Source organism: Acanthopagrus latus, chromosome 24 (genome assembly GCF_904848185.1).
Source record: "Acanthopagrus latus isolate v.2019 chromosome 24, fAcaLat1.1, whole genome shotgun sequence".
NCBI lineage: Eukaryota > Metazoa > Chordata > Actinopteri > Spariformes > Sparidae > Acanthopagrus > Acanthopagrus latus.
In genome coordinates, this window is record NC_051062.1 from 14,773,286 (window position 1) to 14,800,415 (window position 27,130).

Consider the following 27,130-nt stretch of genomic DNA (forward strand, 5'->3'; position numbering starts at 1 on the left):
TCCTCAAAAAAAAACAAAAAAACACCTTTCTTGTTGAGATTTCTAAAAGAAAATGTTCAAAACCGCCGTTCCTCCGCTGACCTTTTGTGGCAGATCAAACATGGCTGCAGCTCAGGTCGAGGTGCTGAGGGTGGCGAGCGGCGGCGAGCGGCGTCTCAGCGGAGCTGTTACTGCCGTCTGGAAACAAGAGATGTGTGAAATCAGACTTCAGACATCTCCAGTTGAAATTAAGATGTACGAGTTTTCCTTCTGTCTGATACCTCGTGCAACTCTGCAACATCTCATTTTAAACTGTAAACTTCACTACATTCATGTGGAAGTTAAAGAAACGGGTCACTTTGTCCCCACTAACATGTCCTGACATCTCATCAAATATCTCTATTATACAGCTGGAAGGTGTCTCAAAGTCTGCTTAAAAATATCTGGTTCCGTTGCCCCAAAGACGTCCTGAAGTCTGGTTAAAAATATCCAGTTTCATTGCAACAGACACAGCTGGGAAATGTCTTGAAGTCTCATAAATCTTCTGCTTTTGTCGCCAGGAATATATCTGGAATTCTTGCCAACAACTCTGAGTTTTGTCCTGAAGTCTCATCAGAAAGATCTAAAAGAACTGTCTCGACTTCTAATTAAAATGATCTGGTTTTGTTGCCGTGAACGCGTCCTGACGTCTGGTCAGACAAACCCAGTTTTCTTGCCACAGACGGCTGAAAGAACCTTTGTTTTCAGCTTTGTTGGTAGATTCTTGATCCGGTTCATCAGGATGCTTTTCTTTGTTAACAACAAACTTCTGACGCTGGTAGGAAACATGAATCTACGTGAGGACGAGTTATGAAAAGAAAGTGGAGCCACCAGAAGAACCAACAACGAACCTGAAGACAGTATTTCCTGTTTGATCATTAAAGAGCCGAGCGTCAGAAAACAAACCGGGCCGCCGATGGACCGGCAGGCTGTTTCTGTGCGATCTAATCAGAACCCTCCAGCCGTCTGCAGACACCTGCCGGGTGACACCTGGACCGTCCCAGCATACATTTAGCGGTGTGAATCCTCAGAGAAGCTGGACTGGGTGACGAGGACGAGGAGAGGGCAGAGCGATGGGAGGTTTTAATGAGGACCTCCATCCTGAAACCTCCGGAGAACGGAGACCTGGAGGACCCGGCGAGCAGCGAGGTGGCGGCACTGACCTCCCTCAGCTGTCGCCGGGATCCATGACTCCTCCGAAACCCCGAAACCTCTTCCTCACTCCTCTTCCTCCCCTTCTGCTCCTGATTCACACGTTTCAACTGAAACTTTAGTTTGACAGTCCGGTGGTGATGCTCAACTTCCTGTTGAGTTACTGAAAAGTTGACTGGTGACGTCACAGTTTGATCTCTGAGAGCTGGTTCAGACCCAAAACTGGACCGTTTGATAGGGCAGCTAACAAAAACATCTGGCAAACGGACAGATCAAGACAAAAACTCCTCACACCTCATCACCATCTTTTCCCAAAATACTAAATCACAGCTAAGCTAACGATGCTAATGAGTAACGTGTGCCTGCAGTTTGAAAAGAGTCTCTGTGATGATATGAGCTGACCTTAAATCGCCTGTTTTTTGAATGGAGTCTGGTGGAGCGGTCTGTCGAGGATGTATTAATGATATATATCAAATGTATATTTACAGAAAAACTGATGAACTCTGAATGTTGACAGTTATCCAAAGTGTCCTTGAGCAAGACGCTGAACCGCTGCCTGAAATCTAAGTGTGTGTGTGTGTGTGTGTGTGTGTGTGTGTGTGTGTGTGATTACATGTAAATGCTGGCGAGGTAACGAGCAGCACGATTGTCTCTCTGCAGCGTTGCTGTTGTTGTGTTTGGGCGTGATGAGCCGTTAATATCACAAAGTCCCTCCAACAGATGGCATGTTGTTGGAAAACAGATGTTATTTTGCATCGGAACATATGATGAATATTTATGCTGTATTAGTTCACGACACTGAAGGCCTCGCCGGTGATTGGCCGCCTCGCCAACACTTGAGCTGCAGAGATGAACGAAGTTTCTTTATTCTGACCCGTCGTTAACGTCTGAAGTGCTTTTATTGATTCTGTGACATGAAGTGACGTCCAGAAGTCTGATGTCTGTTTGTGTCTGAGTCTGGAAAACATCTTGTCAGAAGGTTTATAATCTGGTAATGTTTGTGGCAGCAAAACTTCATTTTTCTACAAGATATCTGAACATTTCCACTTACAGTAATCGTGACAAAACCTGATAATCTGACCAGACATCAGGACGTTTTCCAGCTGTGTTTGTGTGTCACTGTTTGGGGGGATAAGTCGTGTTTGGAGCAACAATATTTGGGGAATTTCTTGTTGTGTTTGTGCCGACAAAAGCAGTTATTTGTGACAAGACATCAGGACAGTTTCCTGTCGTGTTTGTGGCGAGTCAGAAAACACAACTGCATATTTTTGACCAGATTTAATTTTCTAGCCATAGTTTTGGCAGCAAAACCAGATATTTTTGATTAGATTTTGAGACATTTTCCAGCTGAGTTTGTGGCAAAAATCAAGATATCTTTACGGGATACTGGGAAAATGTTTTGTTGCATTTGTGGCAGCAAAACTTGGAACTTGTTTGATGAAAAATCTGGACGTTTTCCAGCTGTTGGTGGTTAAAAATCACAAATATTTTGGATGAGACTTTTAAAACGAGTTGTTGGGACAATTTCTTGTTGGCTGAGACTTCAGAACATGTTCCAGTTGTGTGTGTGCTGACAGAACCTGGTGTGTTGACCCAGAACCTGAACTCAGACTAACGTAAAGATTCTTCACGTTGTCGTTGCAACATGAAATAGAAAAGTGAACCTACAAAAAGCTGAACGGCTCCATGAAGAGCAGAAACTCCACCGCCAACCTGTATTTATTACAGTAGTTCTGGTTCTGGTTTCACCCTCTTTATTAAACATTTAATGCTGAGTACTGATTGTCCTGTTAAAGGAGCAGGCCGCTGTTTTTGTCCTTAAAGGCTGCGCTGACCTACGTTTCTGGGGATGGAGATTATTCAGGGGGCTGTAGTTAATATTAAGCAGCCGCTGACACCGAGGCCCCGGCGCCGGGCTCTCGGCAGGGAGGTGGCCCTATTGAACTGAGCCGAGCCGAGCCGAGCCTTAATAATACATCCGTCCCTCAGGGGCCACACATGGGAAATGAATGTCTGCTGTTCTGGAGCTGCAAGGAGCTTCGGATCATACAAATGCTGATTCCTGATTCCTAAAATTGAGTCATTATCTTCTCAGAACATTTCTGCAGCTTCACAGCAAAACAGCGTTCTGCTAACCAACTGAATCAGCAGGAGAATTGATTTAAAACAACCAGAAAAACCCCAAAACTATTAAACCTTTGATTTATTGTTGCATAATTGCAACGTACATCTGTATTAATTACATCTTAGTAAAGTTTTAGTGACATTGCATTTAAAAATATATCCTTATGCAACAAGAGAGTGATTGTACATGTGCAGAACTTGCCTTAGAAAATTCACATTTTTGAGTTTTCTCCAGTCTCACAGTGATTTAATGACAGTTGTCTGAACATCCACGAGTTCACTGCTAACAGGAAGTGCTAACAGCTAATTCTGCAGCGTTTTAATGAGATTTTGAGTATTTGTTACTACATCTACTACATCCTGGACGTCGCAGCCTGCAGGACTCTTGACTTGAACGTCTCTGGTGTCTTTGTGTTCGGATGCTCTCTGGCTGGTTGCGGCCTTGTACGCTGATGTGGGATCAGATACAAACACTCCTCAGCTGCCAGTCTGAGCAGAAGCTTCTGAAATTGATTCATGAATTAATATCGTCTCCCGGCTTCAGGAGGCAGAGGCTGAGCTCTGGAGGGGATTTACATATTAGTCTAATAGAAATGAATGAGGCATCAGTGACTGCAGAGCGCTATCCATCATCTGCAGTGACACGGGGCTGGAGGAGGGACCGCTGGACTGTCACGCGTGTGATAATCACGCCGTAAAGCCGAGCTGTGGTAATGTGATGTGGTGTCATCAGGAGGGAGGAAGGAAGAGGCTGCTGGAGGTCAGAGCCGAGAGTCCTTCACCGCTGTCAGGGCTGTAATTGAGCCGCTGGCGTCCATGTTGGCCCGCTCGTCACTTTCCATATCGTCACGTTGATGGTGATGGCGGCGGGGACGTAGCGTCTCGCCGCACAGAACGCTGTCGGGCGGCGGCTCCTGCTAAACGAGCAACCACAGAAGAAGAACTGAGAGAAGAACTTAATTTGTTCATTCTTTAACTGGAGGACTGAGCAGCTTAACCTGGATGTATTAAATATTGTAGAAATGTTGATAAAAGACGTATAAAAAGAACAAATATATAATAACTTTCTGCATGTCAGCTGACTGTCACGGTGGTGTTACAGCCAGAGACCACTGTTCAACACTGTGTTGTAAGATTTATAAGCATGAAACCACCAAATAGTTTGAACGAGACTTCTGGACATTTTTCAGCCGTGTGTGGCAACAGAACCAGGATGTTTTTCAGACTTCAGGACATTTCCAGCTGCAGGTGTTAGGACAAAACTAAGATACTGACTAATGAGACTTCAGGACATTTTGAACGTTGTTTTTGTTTGTTTTGTTGATGAGAAGTCAGGACACTTTCAGCTGCATGTGTTAAGACTTCAGGACATTTCCAGCCATATTTGTTGCAACACAAATAAAACTTTTCGACGAGACTTCGGGACATTTTTAAGCTTTGTTTTTGTTTTTTGAGGAGAAGTCAGGACATTTTCAGCCGGGTTTACAGGCGACAGAACCTGGTACATTCAGCCAAAACAAAATGATTCTGGATCAGACCTAACCAGACCATAAACAGAGTGTTTTCACAACATTAAATGAAAAATAAAACCAAAATAAACTTGCAAAAAGTTATAACATAATGAAATATAAATATTAAACGTATCCGTGGTCGTTCTTCACATTTTAATCTTCACTGTCGGCGGCTCCGGCAGCTGCGTTCAGGTTCGTCTGGGTGTTTTGAAAACCGTGTCGCTCATAAAGAGTCCGTCTAACTCGGAGCCCCGAGAGATGTCGGAGAATGCAGCTCGCTGTAAAACACATTCCTGCGAAGGCCTTTAAAGTGAGCAGACGGCCTGTTTACTGCCCTGCAGTCAGATCACCTCGTTAAACCTGAAGAGCTGATTAGAGATGAGGAGCGTTTCTGTTGGGATTTAAAAATCAGAGGAAGTCAGACGGACCTCTTGTCAAGTGTTTGTTCAGCTGTAGATTAAAGTGGTGACCTGTTTCTGACATCAGGCTCTTTAGTTTTGTCTCTTTTCTGTTTAGTTTTCTGCAGATGAATCTATGTGAACACTTTTCATGATCAAATCCTGGATGTCGGAGCGTTCAGCTGCTTCTTCTTTTGCCTCGATTGTGCCTTTTTTATGATATGATTAGTTTTGATGAAATAAAGGACTGATGTGCAGTAAATGTCCCGTATCAGTCGTCAGCTGTGGTCGGTCGACACGCTGCTCTGTTAGCGCTGAACAACAGAGTGACTCTGACGTCACAGTTACCTGGAACTAAAAGACGTCAGGAGGAACGATGTGAACGTCGACTCCTTCAGTTGTTCTGTGTGTTGACAGTGTGGACGGATCCTCCGTCTGCTCAGGCCTCCATGTTCAACACACACAAGACAGACAACACGACGGCTGTTACTTCTAAATTACTGAGTTTCATGTTGATATCTGTTAGTTTAAGTCTTCAGTTTCTATCTTCTATCTCGAGAATGTTTCACATAATTATATAATAAATATATATTTTAAGTTTCCAGTATTTTTTCTTTAACTGGCAGAATTTTTTTTTTTTCTGATTTATTGATAAAAAATCCCGGCAGTAAAAAACCTGATTTGATTTTAATGTGTCGACAGTTTTGAACCTCTGATTTCTGTTGTGCACATTTATGGAAATTGATGCATTTTTAACTAGATAACAAACCCACAAAATCAGAAAATCTTTATTGTAAAACAATGGAGATGTAACGAGGAGTCTCCAGTTCTCATCAGCAGATCTTCTTCTTCTTCTTCTTCTTCTTCTTCTTCTTCTTCTTCTTCTTCTTCTTCTTCTTCTTCTTGAATTGACTGATTTGAATCTGACTCTGTAGGAATTATCTGAGTTGTTCTGTAACGTTAACGAGCTCTACGCTGCAGAACGTGACTGAAATCATCCTGTTTGTGATTAAATCCATTCTTCTCTCACCAGGATGAGATTTATAATCCATGACCTCGCGTCCTCTCGTCTCTCCGTCTCCGTTATCTCCATCAATAAATGAAGGTGCTGCTAATGCTCCATCTTTGCACGTCTTATCTCCACCTCTTGTTCGAGGCCTGCTTGGATTTCACAGCCCGGGGCTATTTTCTCTCCCACTTCACATCTCTGAGAGAATAAGGAATTCCAGTGGCAAAAGCAATCACAAACTCCAGATCAAACGTATCCTCGGCTGAATTCCCTGACAGACTAAAATCATTTGTTCCTCTCGCTAACGCTCAGCGCTGCGTCCCCCGAACCTCTCGGCTGCTTTGTTTTATGTGGTTTGGGCAGCGGCGTCCTCTGGGCCGCTCTGTCACAGCTAATATTGGAGAACACACAGGCTAACTGCAGCAGCAGCAGCCGCTCGGCACGCGTCTCGCCTTTTCCCCTCCTGTTAGCGTCCTTTTTCATCAGCCTCCGAGTGAGGATTTACATTATGTCAAGCCCGCTCTTGCCGGCGAGGTAAGACGAGGTCAGGGGAAGTTATTTCAAAGAGGTCGAGCGGCGTCTCAAGAACACGTGGCGCCTCGCTTCTGACACTCGACAGGAAAGGTTTGAGGAAAGTGCGCTGTCGGCACAGGGTGCAGGAACGCAGCTTCAAAGACAAAAGTTGTGTTGTTGAATTATTGAAGCGATCAACACTCGTACAGGAGGAAATGAAGGGACGGACTGACGGAGGATAATATTTACTTGGTACAAGAAGCGGCAGATGACGGACTGGACTGAGACCAGAACCGCCTCCATGTTCCGCTTTAGTGTTTTATCATGAAGTACATGCTGACTCTATAATGTCATGGCGACAGAATTACGACACCAGCAGAGTTGAATATTTTCTTTTTCCCTCCATCTCTCCTGACACTTGACCCAGCTAGCTTAGCATTAGCCTGCAGCATCACAGATGGTGGCTGTATCTTTCTTTTGTCAGAGATCCTTTATTGGTTTGTTAGTGAGGAGGGTTCACTCTGGACAGGTTTGAGAAACTCTGTAACAAAATGAATTTCTCTCTTTTGTAGCCTCTGGCTGAGTCGCTGAACGCTCATCTTTTTAAAGAGTTGTAACGCATAAAGGACAGTTTTCAGGACATCAAACCAATGAAAGAGACGTTTGTATGTATGAAGGACAACACAGACAGTACTTGTTTAAAAAAATCAATGTCAATTTTGTATTTCTTAAAAATGTACAAATGATATTTACATTCATCCAGCACAACAAACTGGTTTAATAATGTACAAAAGAAAAAAAAATTTGATTCTCTCGTCTCGCTGCCGGAGCAGAACCGATTCATCAATGCATGAGTTCATAATTCAGTCACAAATCAAGTCTCTGATGCCTGACGCGGAGATGTCACAGTTAATCTCAGCAGCAACGCAGCAATCGAATAATGACTCATTGTTATGATTGGACTGTTTTCTCCTTGAGCAGAGATGAGCGAGTTGATACAGAAACTCGAGTAATTTACAGCGTAAAAACAAGTCGGTGCTGATGGTACAATCAAATATGTAGGTATCAGATGATTACCTGGTTTACACATTTAGATGTCATCATTTGGCTGAGCCAGGCACTTAGTAAACTGATCTTACTGCAGACAACTGAAATCATTCTGTTGTTCATGTCATATTTACTACCTAAGGCAAAAAAACTCAAATATGGCTTTTTAAAAAGATTAAAAAATGGCCATTTTAAATAATCAACAAATGAGACTGTACAGGAAACCAAGAGTCACACACTGCGGAGGCTTTGTGGCACACGATCACATCAGTTTTAAGTTGTTTATTGTGCGTCAGGAGTTCAAGAGTTCTGCTCAGACATCAGGTCCAGGAACTTGCTCTCTTCTGCCAGAGCAGTCAGCAACGAGCTCATGTCCCCGATGGCCATGTTCCCCGTCGCTGGCGGCACAGACGGCAACGTGACCGAGTTCCTAGGCGTCGTCAGTCGAGAGGAGCTCTGGGAAAAGCTCTGGAGTAGACCAGGACTCAAGGTTCCCGACATGAGGCTGGAGTGATCCCCGTCATCCAGCATGGTATCAAAGTCTATCTGTGTTTGCACCAGTGGTGCAGTACAGTCTGCAGTCCTGGATGCCTGGTTGTTGCCTGAACTGGGAGGACTGGGAGGTACGTTCACCAGAGGGTCCAAGTTCCCGTTTGGCTCGAATACTTGAATCTGCCCTGTGTAGTACACGGCGTTGTCGTCAGAGTTCTGTTCGCAATAAAGTCCTAAAACTTCCTCGCTGGGTAATCTGGAGGCTGCATCCTCGTTGGAATGATTTGGACGCCTCGGTTGCTGTGACACCTTTGGCCCTGACAGGTGCCTGTTCAGAGATTTCGGTACTGTTGGTGGTCTTGGTTGGAGATTCCCAGTTTGCAGGAGAATCTGGGGGTTCATGTTACAGTTCTGCTGATCAGAAATCATGACTGATCCATCACAGTCCTCAATTTTAACTTGTACGGGCTGAAAACCAGCATCAGCAAAGTGCACGTTAACAGTCTCCAGGTGGACCGGCTCCTGTTTACAGGGTGGATACGTGGTGTTCCCGTTCTTATCAAAGGGACTGATGCCTGTGTTGAACCTGCACTGAGAGCGAAGTCCTTCATTGAGATTTGACGACTGCTGGAAGCGGTTCTCTCCCGGTTCGGTACTCGGCTGTTTGCATCTCTGCTGCGTTGTGTTGACGAGGTTTTGGATCATCTGCTGGTTGTCGTGTAAAGATCCAAAGTTCTGGTTCTGCTGGAGGACAGCGAGGTTCCCATGAAGCTGCAGTTTGGAGTAATCCTGGCTGGCATCCATGGGTCCCAGGGAGTTGTTCCACTGAACATCGGCCTTACAGTCCCTCGGTGAAGATGGACCCATCTGTCGCTGCTGCCCTGGACTCATGCCAACTGGACTGGGTAGGTTAACGATGGCCATCCTTCTCTGAAAGTTGGGGACCAGTTCTTGTTGAGTGGTTGTGTCTCTGTTGTCTGACAGTATCAGGTCTTCCTCACAGATGTCACCGGTTATCATCTCCATGGTGACGTTCTCTGTAATGCTGGGTGGTCGCAGGCTGTGAGGGTGGCGGTGGGGACTACCATCCGGTCGCAGGCAGCCTGGAGGTGGATGGGGCTGCATGGTCACCCCTCCGCTCAGTGTACCCATGCTGTTGTAGCGCTGCATTTGCGGCTGGTTGTGATAATTCAGGCGTCTCACGGGGTCGCTGGCTCTGCGGGGGATGTTGGACGGGACCTCATGAGGCATCACGCTCCGTGTGTGGTAGCTGCTGTACTGCCTGGAGGGTGCTACCTTGTAGGTGCTGGAGGATTCTGGGGAGTCGCCATAAAGGGCTGTGTTGGTCTTCATGTATGGAAGAGGTGTAGGTGGTGCACCTCCAATGGCAGCAGCATATTTTGCCTTGAGGCGGTAGTGCTGGGCAGGGGTCAGACTGAGGGGGCTGGGTAAGCCCCTTCCTCCGTACCCTCCTCCTCCTCCGCTGCTTCCCCCACACTGGCTGGTCTGACTGGAGCGGCGTGAGATGTCTGCAGAGATGGGGTCATAGGAGTCAGCAGAGCTGAGGTTGTTAAGGCGGTTGGCACTGAACTGTGAGGCCTGGCTCGAGCGCCGACTAGAGTAGCACGGGGAGATGCCTGAGGAGCGGCGGCTGAGGGTGTAAACTGAGCTCAGGGTACTGGAGGTGCTGTCCCGGCGCTCGGAAAGGTTCTCCAGCAAAGTCGTTTTACCAGAGCTCAGATCACCCAAGCCAGATCCAGGGAAGGACACCAGACCACCACCCATACGTGGACTCTCCAGGAGGGACCCTGTAGAGGAACAGATGAACAGAACAGAACATGTCAGACACTCAATTTTAGGACACAGTGGAGCATCTAGCAGTGAGAGTAAGAGTAACTTGAGCTAAAAGGAGAGTGAATGTGGGGCGTCTTGTTAAATTGGGAGTAGTCAAAGAGTCTTTTCAGACCTGGTTTTACCATCAGTCCAGGCGGATCTGATTACAAGTGGACAGCTCACGTCTTCTACACAAAGAAGGACAGAGTTTCGTGTAGAATTATAACCATCATCTTTGTCCCGTGACTCACCGCTTGCTGGTATGGGTGGCAGCTTGGTGCCGAGGACCAGGGGCGTTGGGTTGCCGGCCCACCGACACGAGTCCCTCACTGTCATCAGCTTCTCCTTCTTCAGATGCTCCAGGCGCTGGCAGGTGCCGAGCTGCTTTCGGAAGTGGAGCCCCAACACCGCGACCCCACCGGTGGAATCATCACAGCCCAACGACTCCACGAAGGGCAGGTCGTCCAGGGTGCTGAGGTCCCCCAGGCTCCCCCCGCTGTGCGCCGCCATTTCTACTCCACTGTCATTGTTGGTGGCACTGCCAAGTGGTGATGGTTCGCTGCTACATGATGACTGACCGCCAGGGCTGGACTGATACATCTAGACAGAGGAAAGAGAAGAAAAAAGACTGTTTGTCCAAAGAAACAGTTTTTCTCTGCAGAACAAAAGTGGAACAGTGCTTCACATGGCACGGAGAACAGTGAATCATTCAATGTTTTATCCTCCCCCGGCTTAATTGTAAATAATGAGTGTTTTTTGGGATGGGGTGAAGAGGTGGGGGTGCACCACAGATTACAGACTGTCTTAGTCTGTCTGTGAATTAGAAATGGGCAGGATGAAAGGCTGCTTGAGCCCGAGCCAGAGTGCCAGAGCGATCATCACAAGATGTGATCACGTTTTCAAAAACTGAGCTGTGAGTGTGGAGGCTGTTTGAACATTTAGGTGAGCAAGAAGCTTTGCTTGTCAGCGACTTGTTTCAGTTAGTTTTACACTGAAAATCCTCTGAGGCTTTTCTCTCTTTCACCTGCAGAGGTTTTTTCTTCCCTTTGCTTTGTTCTGTATTTCTTCTGGGAACAAATAAAGCCAAACTTCACGGCTCAGCCTGCACTTTGAAATCATTATTCTGACTGTAGTTGTTGTTAAAATTTGTTTTCTAATCGTTTCTAACAAAGACATCAAGTTGAAATTCACAGCTCATGATCTGACATTTCTGCATCGTAGTGTAAAAGCGTTGTATTTAATCTCTTTCCCTCAGACAATAACGGTTGCATATCTCTCTAAATGAACCTCGACCAGCCTCAGTTTCCTCACAGTCTCTAATATATTCGCTGCTAAAAAGCTGCTGTCGTGATCACAGCTTGATAGTTGGCTCTGTTTGCACAGAGCGCCATAACCAATTCCCAGTGTTTGAATATTAATCCTGGAGCGGCTTTTATCATGTTCAGGCTCTGACGTGTGTTTGATAGATCTCCACTGTCGGTTTAAACTGCCGGTGTCAAGGAAAAGTGACGTACATGGCTTCAGAGATGAAATGCAGTCCGAGCACTTCCTCTCTTTATTTTTAAATTCGTCATCTAGTTTTGGAATGAACCAGTTTATGAGATGGAGGAAATGGTGAAAGATGTTAAACGATGAGTCAAAATGGTGACGGGGACGCGTCGGAGAGCTCACCTTAGTAAAGTCTGTCCGTTAGGAAAGTCAGGAAAGGGAGAAAAATCAAGACAATCAAGCAGCGAGCAGAGGAAAGGTTTGAACAAAGAGGCCTAAACATGGAAATGTAACGGGTCGTTTTCCACCTGAGCTCACCTCTGACTGTTTCATAGGCACGATGTTGGTGTAAATAAGGAAATGAAGAAATATTATGTGATTTCATCTGGTTGTACTCCTCTTGTAATTTTAAATCCCAACCAGTAGTAGGAGTTTTGGCAAACACTAGTAAAAGTGCTAAGATAAGGTCAATTAAGACGTTAGCTTCAGCAATTATTACTTTGAAAGATGTGAACCTGTTTTTAAAGAATTTAAGATGGCACTGATGATTTTGAATTTCTTGTGGACAGTGTTTCCAACATCATAAAGTTCCCCGAACTCAACAACTCACTAAATTGAGTGTTTTTTAAAGGGAGTCTGGGGACGTTCGCCACAGGCGACAGAATTAAACACCATTTGACATATTGTGAATTGGTACATCACATCTGCCGTGTGCATGTTATTTTTGCATAAAATGATCAGCTAGAATAAATAATAAATATTTCAGTGTGTTCAAACGTCTTCAGCTGAATGTCAGAAATACTTATAGTGGTGTGTGTGTGTGTGTGTGTCTGTGTGTGTGTCTGTGTGTGTGTGTGTGTGATGGAAATTCAGACTGTAACGTTTCAAAAGAGCCCAAAACCTCGACTGTTCAGCTCTGAATTAACTTTAGGTCTGGCGAGGAAAGGCGTTAAAAATGTATAATCAACTTTCTGAGCGTTCTCACCACAGAGTTTTCCGTCTTGATGGATTTGACGTGCAGGTAGTCCTCCACACCTCGGGGGGAGCTGTTGCTGTCGGACATCTTGTCCTCCCTCTGGATTCTCTCTCTGTTTCCCGTCTCGTTCTCGCCGTTCTCTCTCGGCGGCCTCGGCGGCAGGTCGGCACGCTGCTTCTTGGTGACGTGGGCCTCCGGGCCGTGGACCGTCTTCACGTGCTTCCTGAGAGAGCTGGGGTCCGTGTAGCGCTTCGTACAGCCGGGGATCTTACATACGTAGGGTTTCTATGAGGAAATATAGATGGTAATCGATTAAAGGTCCAGTGTGTAGGATTGAGTGGCATCTAGTGGTGACGTTATCTCTATAATCTCTATTGACAGTTAGCTGAATGAGCTGTTAGCACTTCCTGTCAGCAGTGAACTCTGTGGTGTTCAGCCAACTATCACTGGATCACTGTGATACTGGAGAAAACTTAAAAACGTGATTTTTCTGCACATGGAAAGAGCATCTTTTCTTCTGGTTCATTAAACACATACTTAGATTGATGGTGTTAGTTTCAGCAGGAATATGTCACTGTGCAGGTCTGTGTGCAGAACATGTTGTTTCTGAAACGCTGCCAGGTTTCATTTTCTCCTCGCCGTCTGCAGGTGGTCCGCCTCAGCAGGGCGGAGAGAGGCGGTGAGCATGATTGGCCCTAATGCATCATGGGTCGTCGTGCTCATTTTGTCTACACCTCATTATTTACCCTCAAACGATACACACAGGAGTTGTAAAGCGACTGCCTGACATGAAATTGTCTTGATGTGGAGAAGATGAGGGCTGCAGTCGAAGGTGAACTGTGCTATTCAGAGTGACAGAAGGCTTCACCTTCAAACACGTGTTTCATCTCCCTCTGACAGAATTTCTTACCGATCTCTCTATAAGAAAGTCTGTGTGAAGTTCCAGTTTTGCGTACCTCGTTGGAGTGTGTCCGGTTCTGGTGTTTGGCTCGGTCCGAGGCGTTAGAGAAGGCTTTGTTGCATCCTTCGTGCTCGCAGACGTACGGTTTCTCGCCGGTGTGCGAGCGCAGATGAGTTTTGAGATTCTCCAGTCGGGAGTAGGCCTTGGAGCAGCCCTCGAACTGCAGAGGAAGACAAACAAACAGGAAATGAACATATTGTTGACAAATCTATAAAAAATGCTTCTCACGTCTAAATGGGAAGGTGTTTTAAAACTTAAATAAAAGAAAAAATCTCCAAAACATTATTAAATAATTTACTATTAGCACTTCCTGTTAGTAGTGAACTCATGAACGTACAGACAACTGTCACTGGATCACTGTGATACTGAAGAAAACTTAAAAACATGATGTTTCTAAGGCAAGTTCTGCACATGTGAGGAGCGTCCTTTTTCTTAAATCTCTCTCTTCGTCAGAGTCATAACACAGATATTTTTATATTCAGTCTAACTTGCACTTCAAGACATCATTTATTCAGATGTCGTTCACAATTACAGGTTCATTAATGTGTAGAAATACCAGAAAAAATGAAGTTTCTTACATAATACAGAACTTGCCTTAGAAAGTTATGTTTTTAAGTTCTCTTCAGTGTCACAGCGATCCAGTGATAGTTGTCTGTACATACATGAACACACTGCAAACAGGAAGTGCTAACAGCTAATTCAGCAAAGTTTTAATGGAGTTTTGGAGCATTTTCTTTTATTATTATCATTTTTATTATAGAAATGTAAGGGGTTTTTTTTTGGGATGAACTGCTCCTTTAATCCCTCCAGATGTTTGATGAAGCAGCTGCTGTAAGATTAATGCATTCATATAATCTGTGATGAGTAGAAGAAGAAAGAAATCTTCAATCCAGCCATCCCAGGGGTGTGAGTGTGTGTGTTTTACTGACAGTGTGTGTTGCCGGTGTTTAGAGAGTGTGTGTCGCCACCCGTGGGGGCGCCGCGGCCATCCGTTACCCACCGTGCACTTGTGTGGTTTCTCCCCTGTGTGTCGGCGCATGTGAACCACCAGCATGTACTGAGCTTTGAAGGGCTTCTGCTCCCGCGAACAGTCGTCCCAGCGGCACACGAACTCCTTCTTCTCTCCGTGGATGTGGTCATTATTGATGTGCTGTGGGACACACACACACACACACACACACACACACATGCACACACACATGCAGAGAAATGAGAGGTTTTCTGGCGAGAGTTGTCCACTAAGAGGCTCTCATGTTGCTCTCGGTAGGATTTCTCTGTAGAAATCCATCTTATCAGAGTAAATCTCAGAGGAAGCTGCAGCAGAGGAAAAGTGTTCCAGCCCTGCTAATTAGGACCACGTAGACTCTCGATACCGCCAAAATAAAAGTCAGACTTAAGAGTCAGCTCTGAATATTCTCCCACAATGTAAAGTTTTGTTTGGTAATATTAGTTTAAGTTATTTCTTTTAAAGAAAAAGTGGATAAATGCTGCCCAGAACTCTGATCTGAATGTTATTTCCAGGACTTCATCATCCTCCTCTTTACTCGTCTTCTTTGGTTTCTTTTGCTCTGAAACATCAACAAAACGTATCAGATCATTGTGTGTTTATAACCGTCGTATTCACAGATGTTTACAGCTTCACATTAGGAGCTCTCTCCATGGCTGACTGCTGATTGTGACCCTCAAGTCCCAAAATCAATCCAGTATACCTTGAAATTAATAATCCAAAACAAACAGCACTCGATAAGATTTGATCTCACGACTCTCTCTGAATTCTCCTTCCATCTAATTCTTGCAGTTTGCAGTTTTTTCCTGCCGTCGTCTGTTTGACCTGCAAACCGTCATCAGTTCCGTTTTTTTTTTCTTTTCTTCTTCCCATCACAACAAGCAGAGTCTTGGTTAAAAGGGTCTTAAGCATTCCTCACTTCCAGTGAAGCAAAGAGAGAAAAGAGGCAGCAGGGTGAGGGGATTAGTGAGGCCTGCTGGGGGGCGATGCTGTCCATCATTCATTAAACTTCATTCTTCTTTCTGTCTGGAGAAAATCTCCCATAAAGCCGCTCACCTCTGCGACTGTTTACAGACTGCTGGAGCTGCTATGTGTGGCATTTTAAACATCAGTGTTTCATTGTCCACATCGCTGCGACGCTTTGATGTGATTCCTGTAAACAAATGAGAGTGCGGTCGCAGCGACTGCCCGCAGTATCGTTACTGTGCTATTGTTTTCTGCAAATCAAGGCCACATTTCCCGTAAACTCCATCACTTCCTCTCCTCTCCGCTGGCAGAGCGACGCTGCTTTTCTCTTTGGATTCGAGGACGAATCAGTTTCAGCATTTCTTGGATTCTTTTGGTCACCAGAAACATGCCTTCAGATTCAGCTCTGTTCTCTTTCCTCCCTAACATGTTGTAAAGTGATTAAAAACAGAATACAAAGCAGAAAGTAGCAGAGGTTGCCAGGTTTGGCAGCAGCATCCTGCAATATAGCCAGACACTCTGCACAAAGTGCTGGGCAGATGGATGATTAGTGAGTGTTGGTGGTGTTAGTTGTTGGTGCGTGTCCTAACTTTAGACAGCTAGGCTAGCTGTTTCCCCCTGTTTCCAGTCTTTATGCTAAGCTAAGATAACACATCTTGATCTCAGATTTTCAACTAGAACTTAATCTAATTCAGGTCTGTTTAAAGATGATGGAGACAGGTCTGTGTAAAGATGGAGACAGGTCTGTGTAGAGATGGAGACAGGTCTGTGTAAAGATGGAGACAGGTCTGTGTAAAGATGGAGACAGGTCTGTGTAAAGATGATGGAGACAGGTCTGTGTAAAGATGGAGACAGGTCTGTGTAAAGATGGAGACAGGTCTGTGTAAAGATGGAGACAGGTCTGTGTAAAGATGGAGACAGGTCTGTAAAGATGGAGACAGGTCTGTAAAGATGGAGACAGGTCTGTAAAGATGGAGACAGGTCTGTGTAAAGATGGAGACAGGTCTGTGTAAAGATGGAGACAGGTCTGTAAAGATGGAGACAGGTCTGTAAAGATGGAGACAGGTCTGTAGAGATGGAGACAGGTCTGTGTAAAGATGGAGACAGGTCTGTGTAAAGATGGAGACAGGTCTGTGTAAAGATGATGGAGACAGGTCTCTGCACGTTTGTCTCCAGTGTTCGGTGTATTTCAGTCAGGGGACGACGAAGCAGAAAAAGCAGATTTTTTATTCATCTTTTCTTCCCCGTGCTCGTATTGTTTAGTTTGACATGTATAATTTGAGGATCACAGGCGCTCTGCTTATTTGTTGAAGCTCTTGTTGCAGTGTGTGTGTGTGTGTGTGTGTGTGTGTGTGTGTGTGTGTGTGTGTGTGTGTGCACTCTTACGTGGACCAGCTGCTCCTGCGTGTCGTACTCCTTGCTGCAGCCCTCCCAGTGGCAGTTAGTCTCGTAAACGGCCTCCGGCTCCTGCTTACAGTCGTCTCGGTCCACGTCGTCCTTCAGGTCCAACAGGCTGCTGTGATGGTTCTGTGGAGAACACAAATCACACCAAACATCCCACATTTATATATATGCTAAAAAAATTGGATATAAAAACACAGAGAATCAGTAAAAAGCTGCTGACACAAGTTTATGTTTGTGTGGACTTTCACAGTTGTCCTGCAGTCAGGGTGTGTCAGCAGCACATGTGGAACCGTTCAGTGTGTAAAGTCACATCCAGCTGTTTGTTCATGGGTTTTACCTGATATGATCACCAGAGACAGTAAATTACAGATTGAGGTGCATCATGCTGCTCTCAAGTTAAAGAGGCTGGAATCACATTTGTTTTGACAACTTCCACCACAAACACACACACAAACACACACAGCACTTGTGTTTACAGCTCCCTCTAATCCAGGCAGCGTGAACGTTAACGCAGCAAACACACAAATACCATCTGCACGTTTCAGACAAAAGCAAACGATCAGAGAGCGTGATCACAGCGGCAGGACGCTTCTCAGCAAGGTGGGAATTAAAAATATAACAATCTGTGACAGCACGTGTTCTCTACAAATCCTAAACTTTGAATCCAAGTTGTAACTCTCAAAGAAAAAAGGACCAGAAACATTTTAACATTTTTAAAATATGTCCTCGTCTACGACTCCCAGAAAATGTTTGTTAATACTTGTAACGTCACAAACACGCTGCTGTTCATACTCTCACCATCGCTGACGTCGACAAAATAAATCCCAAAAGTTCTTGTTCTTTTTTACTCTCTTATGTTCTTAATCTCCCAAAAGTTCCAGTTTCTTTACTCGTCATTTAACAAAGATTCCCTCACTTCTCCAAACTGTCCAGACATCCCGTCTCCTGTTCTCCTGTATTAACGTTCCACATATTCTCGACTTGCTTCACGAGACGATCCGTCACCACAGAAAAGTTTAAAACGCTTAAAAAAAAAAACGTGTTCACGCTCGCCGACTGAGACTGAAGTCGTATGAGAGCACAAACTGACACTCGGCTTGTCCCATCCGGCTTCCTGTACACCTCCACACACACACACACACACACACACACACACACACACACACACACACACACACACACACACACAACGTGCTGACTGCAGCATGTTTGTCTCTGCCCCACGCACGCTATCTTCATCAATTCTGGTGGCCCCAAGACGACGGCGCGCTCCGCCGTCCTCATGCATCAAGTCCAAACCTGCCTCGCTATCGGAGAGGAGCCGCAAATTTGTCAAAAGAGAGAGAAAAAGGCTCCTCAGATGACAATAAAGCCCGGCCAATATTTCATGAAAATGAAGTGCTCTGGCACAGTTTACAGTGGCCGGGGAGCGAGGAGGCAGCGGAGCGACCAAACCAATGGATGCGAAGCTCTTATCATGTGGAGTTTTTCTTCGGCCCAGACGTTTCACATCGGGGTCACGGGAGGCTGCGGCTCCCCGGGGCCGCCAGCCGCCGAGGGAAACACCAGGTCATCGCTTTAAACAGCGTCCTCGCCCTCGTCTTTAATTACTAACATGTCCCCACTTATCAAAACTGTCCTCCTGCAGGACAATGTGTTGAGTCGGAATCTGACTTCTAACTTATTCCTTTTAATTTCCTGATAGTCGTCATTTTTCACTTCTGAATTTTTATCTAGCGTCTCAAAAATCATCGAAACTTCAGAGAGCAAAATGTTGAAAGATTTCCAGACGTCCTCACAGATTTGTCTAAAAAGTCCCGACTTCACATTAAATGTCCAAACTTTTCCTGCCAGCCAATTCCTGCCAAAATGTTTTTAATGACTGAAATGTCCTCACCTATAAAAACTGTCCTCCTAAAACCATTAAACATTTTACTCACGTTCAAATGATGTCCCAACCTCAAACTTCCTCAGAACTCCTTTTTTATTTTTTAATATTGAAACTTCTTCACTCTGAATCTCACATATCAGTCACCAAAAAATAAAAATAAAAGCTGAATTGTTAATTTGAGTAAATTAAAATCTTCAACAACTTTTCCTTTAACTGAGCGTCTGAAGTCACTTTCTGCACCAGACTCCCTTTAAAAAATGACACATTTTGCACCATCGACAGAACAAAGAATAATAAAACAGGAATAAAGGAGAAGACTGATGTAAAAACTCTTCACTGTTGGTTTCTTGTTTTTTCTCATCATACCGGTGAACATGGAGACAGCGGCCTCAGTCCCTCGGCTTCAGTCTTCACCTTTGACCTTTTGGTGATCGTGGGGTCGACGGTGCTGCTGACCGCCGAGTCGCTGCTCAGGTTCTGAGGAGAGGAAGGAAAAAAAAAGGTTCAGTGGGAAAATGTGACGGAATAATTTGTGTACGAATGAATAATAAAACTTTTGTTCCAAACTTTGTTAGTCGACGTCTATCTAAGAACCATTTTCAGCAATTTAAATTAATTCTACTATAAATCTTTTACTGCCAGATATAATCTAAAAGAAATAATAACTCACTTTTCACATTTCTGACAGTTTTTCATATAAAGAAACATTTTGTTTGTACGTCTTTATTTTTATCACAAATCATATTTTCCTTCACGTAGCTCCGCGTGTCTTTTACAGTTTAACATCAGCAGAAAAAACAATTTCTGCATGTTTAAAGTTTTTTCTTCACTAAAAACTGAACGTCCTCTTTTCAAAATGGTTCTGGAGTTTTTTAAATTGAAGGTAAATCACATGTAGGTAAATCTCAGGACTGATTTATTTCATGAGGAAAGTAAAATAGTGTGAGTTCAGGTGACAAATCAAACTAAATTCTATGGAATTGAGCTGACAGGTCCGATGTGAAGCGTCTCCACCTCCCTCCGCCCTCGCTGACCCGCCCCACACATCAGAGACAGAGCTGAGTTTGGACGGCGTGGGCGGAGGGAGATGACGGGTTCTCCTTCTGAACCACTCACAGTTGACCTCCGATGGGACGCCGCCGCTCACACGACACCGCAGATCTAAACACGGGTCGGCTGCGACCCGGCGAGGGAGGAGGGGGGCGATAACGCCCGACATCAAAACAGAATCCACCGTGAGAACAAACACAGCAGAGAAACTCGGGGTTTGGTTAAACAGTTGTTGTGGAAGCTGCCAGGGAGAAATACCTGGAGGGAGACAGGGGGATTTCCTGCAGCCAGACTCCAGAGAGAAAAGATGTGATTTAAGACGGAGGGCTGATTCATCCTGAGAGCCTTTAATACACAAACCTCAAGTATTCTGAACCCAAACAACACGAACGTCGAGCTGGAAGAGTTCCAGAACACGAGACTGTTGAACTCAGAGACCTCTCCATGTCACATTCATGTTTCTGTCCCTTTGTTACCCATCAGGACCAGATCTGAACTGAAGAACAGAGTGAAGTCCGTCTACCTTTGACAGCTCGCTGTTGAGGGCGGAGCCTGGCAGCGAGGAGAGTCCGAGGCCCGGCTGGCGGCTGGAGTAGGTGGGCGGAGGCTGGATGAGGGGCGGAGTGTGTCCGAAGGCGCTGAGCCCTCGCTGCTGGGACAGAAGCTGCTGGTACGCCATCGGGTTGATGGGGTGAGGGAAGGGGAAGGACGGGCTGCGAAGGAAACATCACATACATGTTGGTACTGCAAGGTGGGAGCAAATGAGGAGGGAAGGAAGGAGGAGAAGAGGAAGTAGCTGAGGAAAGGAGGCATGAGGAAGTAGAAGGGAAAAGGGAACGCAGGAAAGAGAGATGACGGTTAGGAAGGACTGAAGGAAGGGAATAAGGAAATGAGATGCAAAGGAAAGGAAGCATTGTGGCAGGAAGCAACACAAGGAGGAGGTAGTTAAGGAAGCAAAGTAGGAGGTATGGGAGGAAACAGGAAACAGATGAAGATGTACGTGATGTTACCTGAGGCCTCCGACCGACAGGTGTCCGTACGAGCTGCTGGCCGCCGAGCTGGAGCGCGAGTTGTTGATGTAGGCGACCAGCGAGTTGGGCGAAGTGCGGATCATCGTCTGCAGGTCGATGCTGGCGTCGGACAGCGGCGAGATGGACAGCGCCCGCTTCCTGCTCAGCCTCGGCGTCAGTCTGGGGCTGGAGAACCGCGACACTGCAGGACACACAGGTGAGACCACAGGTGAGACCACAGGTGAGACCACAGGTGAGACATGAGATACTCTGAATGAGAGCAGCATCACGCCGTCCACTGCTGAAAATAGTCCCCAAATAATTCACTATTTCCTGCCAGAAAACATTTTGTGTGAAATGTTGAGTTTTGTCCCTCAGGGCCACCGTACAAATGAGCTTTGAGCCAAAAAGCCACTAAGATCCAGTTATTTCAAATTTAAATCATTTATATTTTAACTTGTTAACGGCTGAATGTCGCTTGTTCAAACCGACTGTGAGACTTTAAAGAATCAGGCGCACAAACGTCTCCTCAGCTGAAGGTATTTTATTGTGGCGGGGGTGATAAATGCCTCACATCCTCCATCCTGACCCCACATCGCCTCAGATCTGATGCTGAGACGTCTCCTGCTCCCCTGTGAGACTCTGAACACTGAAGGAATGAGTCCTGATATCAAGCGAGTCGCTCCTCTCTGGGTCGGAGTGATTGATGCCGCCGTCGCCTCCCCGCGACGCTCGACCCCGGCGGACACACAGCGGCTCTATCAATAAGTGCTGGAGATTGATTCACAGCAAATACAGTCGACAATGTGTTCACGCTGATGGAAACTGAGGCTGACGGACGATATTACTCAGTGGAGTCTGCTGGAAAACTGTCCCGGTGACACAAATTCTGATTTGAAAAGAAACTCATCAGGTGATTAAAGCTCAGAGGATGAAATCAGGAGTGTGAGATCATCCGTCATCTGATTCCTTCACATGTTTACAGAAGATGAAACCTTCTTCTTCTTCTTCTCTCGTCTGGTTTTAGGACCACAGCGACATGTTTGTGTGCCCGTGGAGCTCCGACATCTGCCCACATGTGGCGACCCCATTAAGATTCAGACATAACTCATCAATCTTCCCACAATAATTCCCCGTAATTACTTCAGATAAACATCAGGCGGGCTGGTTGTACTTCACGATGCTAAATGAGGGCAATTTACACAGAATTGATTTCAACTGCGGGGAAAATGTATGCAGAGCGATGTGATCGATCTCAGCTCTGAAATGTAAATTCAGACGAGAACTGGAAATTCAAACTCGTCTCCACACAGAGAAAACGACACAATAAAAGCTCTGAACTTCCTGTTTGGCCATCGGATAATATATAGAGATGACTGGTGATCAGAATATCTTAAATATTAATTCCTCACATTTTTAGAAGCTGGAAACAGAAAAATGTTTTGTGTTTTTGCTTGATAACTGACTCAAATCGAAGAGGAATAATTCACAGACTGCAGGAAGCTTTTAAGTGGGAACATTTTCTTTGTCTCCGGATTAAAAAAAACTGATACTTGACCGAACGAGCATCTGACGAACAGTGTAAACTCGACAGGATCCGACAGAAAACGAGTGCTTTCTTTAACTTTCACGATTTAAAGAAGCTGCTTTTATTAATTGAGACGATAGATAGAATTGAGATTTCCTGTAAACTTGAGTTTGGAGGCCTCAGAGACACAGAACCAGTCTGTGAACTCTCCTCCAGGATCTTTACCGATCGCACAGACTGGAATCCAAACCACATCTGGCGCGGATCGACCCGTCACTTCCTGTCTCGGACTGTCAGAATAACCGGTGTCGGTCTGCGGCGGCGTGTAATCATCCCGACCGATTAATTCTGCCGTGTTTGCTTTCACTGCCGTCCTTAATGACGAGGGGGCTAAAAGGTTGTTTCTAAGTACGTCCTCCAGAACAAATCTGTAACATATGTTATCTGTTGAAGAACCGGTGCTGTGAGACCCGGAGGAGGAGGAGGAGGAGGAGGAGGAGACGTCTTCATCCTGGGACATGTGGAATTTGAATGATGAGAGAACAAACCCACAGAAGAGAAAAACATCAAGTCGCTCCTCGAGGGACGTCTCAGCTCGGGAGGTTTATTACCAGAGACATTACCGTCGGAGGGGGGGCGGTGTCACGGGACGCTAATTTGGACATTTAAGCAGCTAAAGCTGAGGCGTTGCTCGGGGTGACGGTGACGGCGGGGGAGCGAGGGGCGAGCGGGGGGGCAGGTGTGGAGGATCAGGTGTGTTTTTTTTTGTTATCGGTGATCGCGGCGGCTCGTTCTCGACCGGCAGCCGTATTCATCTCTGTTACTTCCTCTCACCTCTGGGGAGATGTGTTTATTAATGTGCCACTTCCCCTGATAAATGGACCAATGGAGAGGCCCGGCTCGACTCGCTCGCCGCCCCTCCCCCTCCTCCCCCCTCCCCCCTCCATTGTGATTTATATCAGCAGCCGCCACTGTGTGTGTGTGTGTGTGTGTGTGTGTGTGTGAGATGAACCAGAGGGTTGCAGGTTCAAACGATGGCGCAGCTGCAGGGAAAGAGGAGAAGAAGAAGAAATGCTCTGTCTTCGTTCAACACCAGAGCCTTTGAGCAAGGCGCTTAAAGGGCCACGCTGCTGTTTTTGTGTGTTTCGCATTTTTGGGTAAATGTGTTACGTGCTGTTGTCTGACATGACGGTGTGTGTCACATGTTGTTGTGTTTTGACCCTCTGAGCCTCCGTAGTTCGTACACAACACTGACTCCTTCTGAGCAGGAGCGTGTTGAAGTTTCAACAACTCTCCGTCCGCTGGTGACTAAAGTTCCTTCTTGGACTTTATTCGATGTTTCTCTTCCTACAACTGTATTAATTATCATCTCACAGCACGTTTGTGTGAATATTTGTATAAAAGAAGCAGCCGAGAGAGAAAATGTTCTGTGCCACAGTATCATAGAACCAAACCTGCAGTTGGCAGGTGAGGTGACTTTTCTCCATCAGCTTCCCTGAATAACTGAACAGAGACGTTTTGGCGGGTCGGAGCCGAACGTGCTCTGCGTTTGTTTTGGCCCGAGCGCCTGCACAGTGTTCAGGACGGCTGCAGCCGCAGTTCTGACAGCTTTAGTGAGCCCGGCTGGACGGCCTCACCGTGCTGGCGGCCTGCCGGAGCTCGCGGCAGCCGGCATTTGGCCTCAGACACCACAACACAGCGGGCTCATTCACAGCCTGCGGGAGGCTTCGACCCGGCTGACCGCTCGCTCTGCTCCAGAACTCACCACGTGTTCTGACAGGAGCTGAACGTCCTTCACTTCTCATCCCACAGACCTGACGTGTTGAAGCTGCTCAACACTTTGAATCAACGTCACAGTTTGAATCCAACATTAAATGTTTCTTGGTTCCTTTGCAACAGAACCTGTGAGCTTTATAAGCGCAGCATGTTGGTGGATTGGGTGTGACGAATCGTCAGAGGAATCGCTCTGATTGGCTGCTCGACTCAGTGAATCGGTGCGTGAAGCTGCTGTGAAGTGTTTGAGTGAGTGTGAAGCCTTCAAACCCGACCGGACCGACTGTTATAAGAGTTTACCTGTTCTGAAAGGACACACTCTACCTGCCTACAGGCACACCGGGCCAATACCAGCTTCTTCCAACAGAATGTTGTCCAGAAATTTCCCTGAACGCAGCTCCGCTCATCCATCCGAGGATCAGACAAACAGGAAGTGGCTCGTCGCTGCAGGAGAAGTGAAGCTGGCATCAGTCGTCCTCTCTGGACTTCATCAGCAGGAGTTCCCTCCACCATCCGTCTCCCTCTCAGACACCTCCACCCTTTTAAGGCGCAGAGCGAAGCGCCGGATCAAAGTCGGCGTTTATTACATTAAATACGCCCGCCGCGACCCGACGTGCCCGCACAGCGGAGGAGTCGCAGCGGCACAATAAGTCCTGAGTGTTTATGGAAAAGTGCTGGCTCAGGGTGGAAACACTGAGCGGGTAGCTGAAGGTCCTCCAACGTTTGAAGTAGCTGCACATGAAAAATGTATACAGGCCTTTTTTATTTATACGCCTCTCCTGTGATCTTTGTTTCATCATCCACCTGAGCTCCAGCGGCCTGATGGGAGTTTCATTCTCCTTAATCAGTGTCAAAGCCGGGTGGGCTGACGGGAGGAGGGCCGGACTCCAGCTGCAGGACCAGCCTCCACGCCGACTTCACAAACAGCTGAAGTGTCCTTTAATTTAATCACCGCCGCCTCAACTCCTCCAAACATTCATGTGTGGATTTGACTGATTGGGCAGTTTTTTCTCCTGTCGTGTAGAAAACTCAGTCTGAAGTTTGGACCAGCTGAGAAATCAAACCAGAATTTATTTAAAAACCCAAAGATGATGCAGACTTTTAGTTTCCTCCATCAGGATTTGCAGCTTTTCTCCATTTTCTATAAGAATAAACTATAATATAACTATGTTCTACACAGCTGGTTGGACAAAATAAGGACGAGAGGGTTTTTTTTGTTAGCTGGAGTGAAAAATTAAGGATTTGTGAGGTTACATGATGTTTTATAAAGAAGCAAAGCCAAAAGAAACATCAACCTGAGAGAAACAACTAAAAAAGAAAAACAATAAATTTTTCTTTATCGTCTCAATCTAAAAATGGTCTAAAATTAGCCATTCGCTCATTAAAACCACTAAAATCTGAACCTTAAGTGTCTTTTTTAAATCAAAACTGTAATTTAAAGACGTCACCTCGGGCTCATGATTTAATAAACTTGTCAGCTCCACTTTTAACACGTTCGTCATCAAATTAAACTAAAACTTGATTTCCAGCTTCACGTTAAAGCTGCATTAAGAGATTTATGGCCTCTAGGGGGCAGTAAACCACCACGCAGGTCTGATACAACACGTTTTATAAAGTCACTAACACGTCTAACGGACGCTGATCGACACCATCGATCAGGTGGAGTCCAGTACTGACGGCGTTTCAGAAAAAAGTCAGAAACCAGGAGCTAAAAGAGGCTAAACTGTCCGCTGTGAGTATCCACGTTTACTCACCGTCGATGGGGGTGATGTAGTCGGACAGGTGGGCCCCGGCGGCGGTGGCCCCGCCCCCCTGCATGAGCAGCTCGCCGTAGGGGCTCCGGTGGCTCGCCATCAGGTGGTAGTACTCAGCCGGACTCGCCCCCGGAGGAGGAGGAGGAAGTCCGAACAGCCCTCGCTCCTTCAGATGCTCGTGGGCCACTGTGGAGGACAGAGAGGGGGAGAGGGTGAGGAGCTGAGGGGGAGAGGGTGAGGAGCTGAGGGGGAGAGGGTGAGGAGCTGAGGGGGAGAGGGGGAGGAGCTGAGGGGGAGAGGGTGAGGAGCTGAGGGGGAGAGGGTGAGGAGCTGAGGGGGAGAGGGGGAGGAGCTGAGGGGGAGAGGGGGAGGAGCTGAGGGTGAGGAGCTGAGAGGGAGAGGGTGAGGAGCTGAGGGTGAGGAGCTGAGAGGGAGTGGGTGTGGAGCTGAGGGGGAGTGGGTGCGGCGCTGAGGGGGAGCGGGGGAGGAGCTGAGGGGGAGGAGCTGAGAGGGGGAGGGGCTGAGGGGGAGAGGGGGAGGAGCTGAGGGGGAGAGGGGGAGGGGCTGAGGGGGGAGCTGAGGGGGAGAGGGGGAGAGGGGGAGGAGCTGAGAGGGAGAGGGGGAGGAGCTGAGGGGGAGAGGGTGAGGAGCTGAGGGGGAGGAGCTGAGGGGGAGAGGGGGAGGAGCTGAGGGGGAGGAGCTGAGGGGGAGGAGCTGAGTGGGAGAGGGTGAGGAGCTGAGGGTGAGGAGCTGAGAGGGAGAGGGTGAGTCGCTGAGGGGGAGAGGGTGAGGAGCTGAGGGGGAGAGGGGGAGGAGCTGAGGGGGAGGAGCTGAGAGGGGGAGGGGCTGAGGGGGAGAGGGGGAGGAGCTGAGGGGGAGAGGGGGAGGGGCTGAGGGGGGAGCTGAGGGGGAGAGGGGGAGAGGGGGAGGAGCTGAGAGGGAGAGGGGGAGGAGCTGAGGGGGAGAGGGTGAGGAGCTGAGGGGGAGGAGCTGAGGGGGAGAGGGGGAGGAGCTGAGAGGGAGAGGGTGAGGAGCTGAGGGGGGGAGGGGGAGAGGGGGAGGAGCTGATGGGGGAGAGGGTGAGGAGCTGAGGGGGAGGAGCTGAGGGGGAGATGGGGAGGAGCTGAGGGGGGGCTGAGGGGGAGGAGCGGAGAGGGAGAGGGGGAGGGACTGAAGGGGAGAGGGGGAGGAGCTGAGGGGAGAGGGGGAGGAGCTGAGGGGGGCTG

General features: G+C 46.9%; 1 protein-coding gene and 1 long non-coding RNA gene across 4 annotated transcripts in view; one reads left to right on the plus strand and one right to left on the minus strand.

Annotated features, from left to right (window-relative positions):
• The window catches only part of LOC119015332, a 70,836-nt gene that overhangs the window by 7,393 nt on the left and 36,313 nt on the right, over positions 1-27,130 (plus strand). Inside the window, exons 2-3 of the long non-coding RNA XR_005073305.1 lie at positions 20,323-20,509; positions 20,870-21,066. This is a non-coding gene — a long non-coding RNA (uncharacterized LOC119015332). The remainder of the gene's footprint in view (positions 1-20,322; positions 20,510-20,869; positions 21,067-27,130) is intronic.
• Positions 7,420-27,130, minus strand: part of LOC119015197 (zinc finger protein GLI2-like) — a 58,785-nt gene continuing 39,074 nt past the window's right edge. For all 3 annotated transcript variants that reach the window (XM_037090984.1, XM_037090985.1, XM_037090986.1), the window contains 10 exons: positions 25,905-26,090; positions 20,850-21,051; positions 20,363-20,552; positions 19,156-19,266; positions 16,881-17,021; positions 14,523-14,672; positions 13,518-13,682; positions 12,571-12,846; positions 10,349-10,697; positions 7,420-10,072 (listed from right to left, as the gene is read on the minus strand). In XM_037090984.1, coding sequence (XP_036946879.1) covers positions 8,073-10,072; positions 10,349-10,697; positions 12,571-12,846; positions 13,518-13,682; positions 14,523-14,672; positions 16,881-17,021; positions 19,156-19,266; positions 20,363-20,552; positions 20,850-21,051; positions 25,905-26,090 — 3,770 coding nt within the window. In that variant the 3' untranslated portion in view covers positions 7,420-8,072. The remainder of the gene's footprint in view (positions 10,073-10,348; positions 10,698-12,570; positions 12,847-13,517; positions 13,683-14,522; positions 14,673-16,880; positions 17,022-19,155; positions 19,267-20,362; positions 20,553-20,849; positions 21,052-25,904; positions 26,091-27,130) is intronic.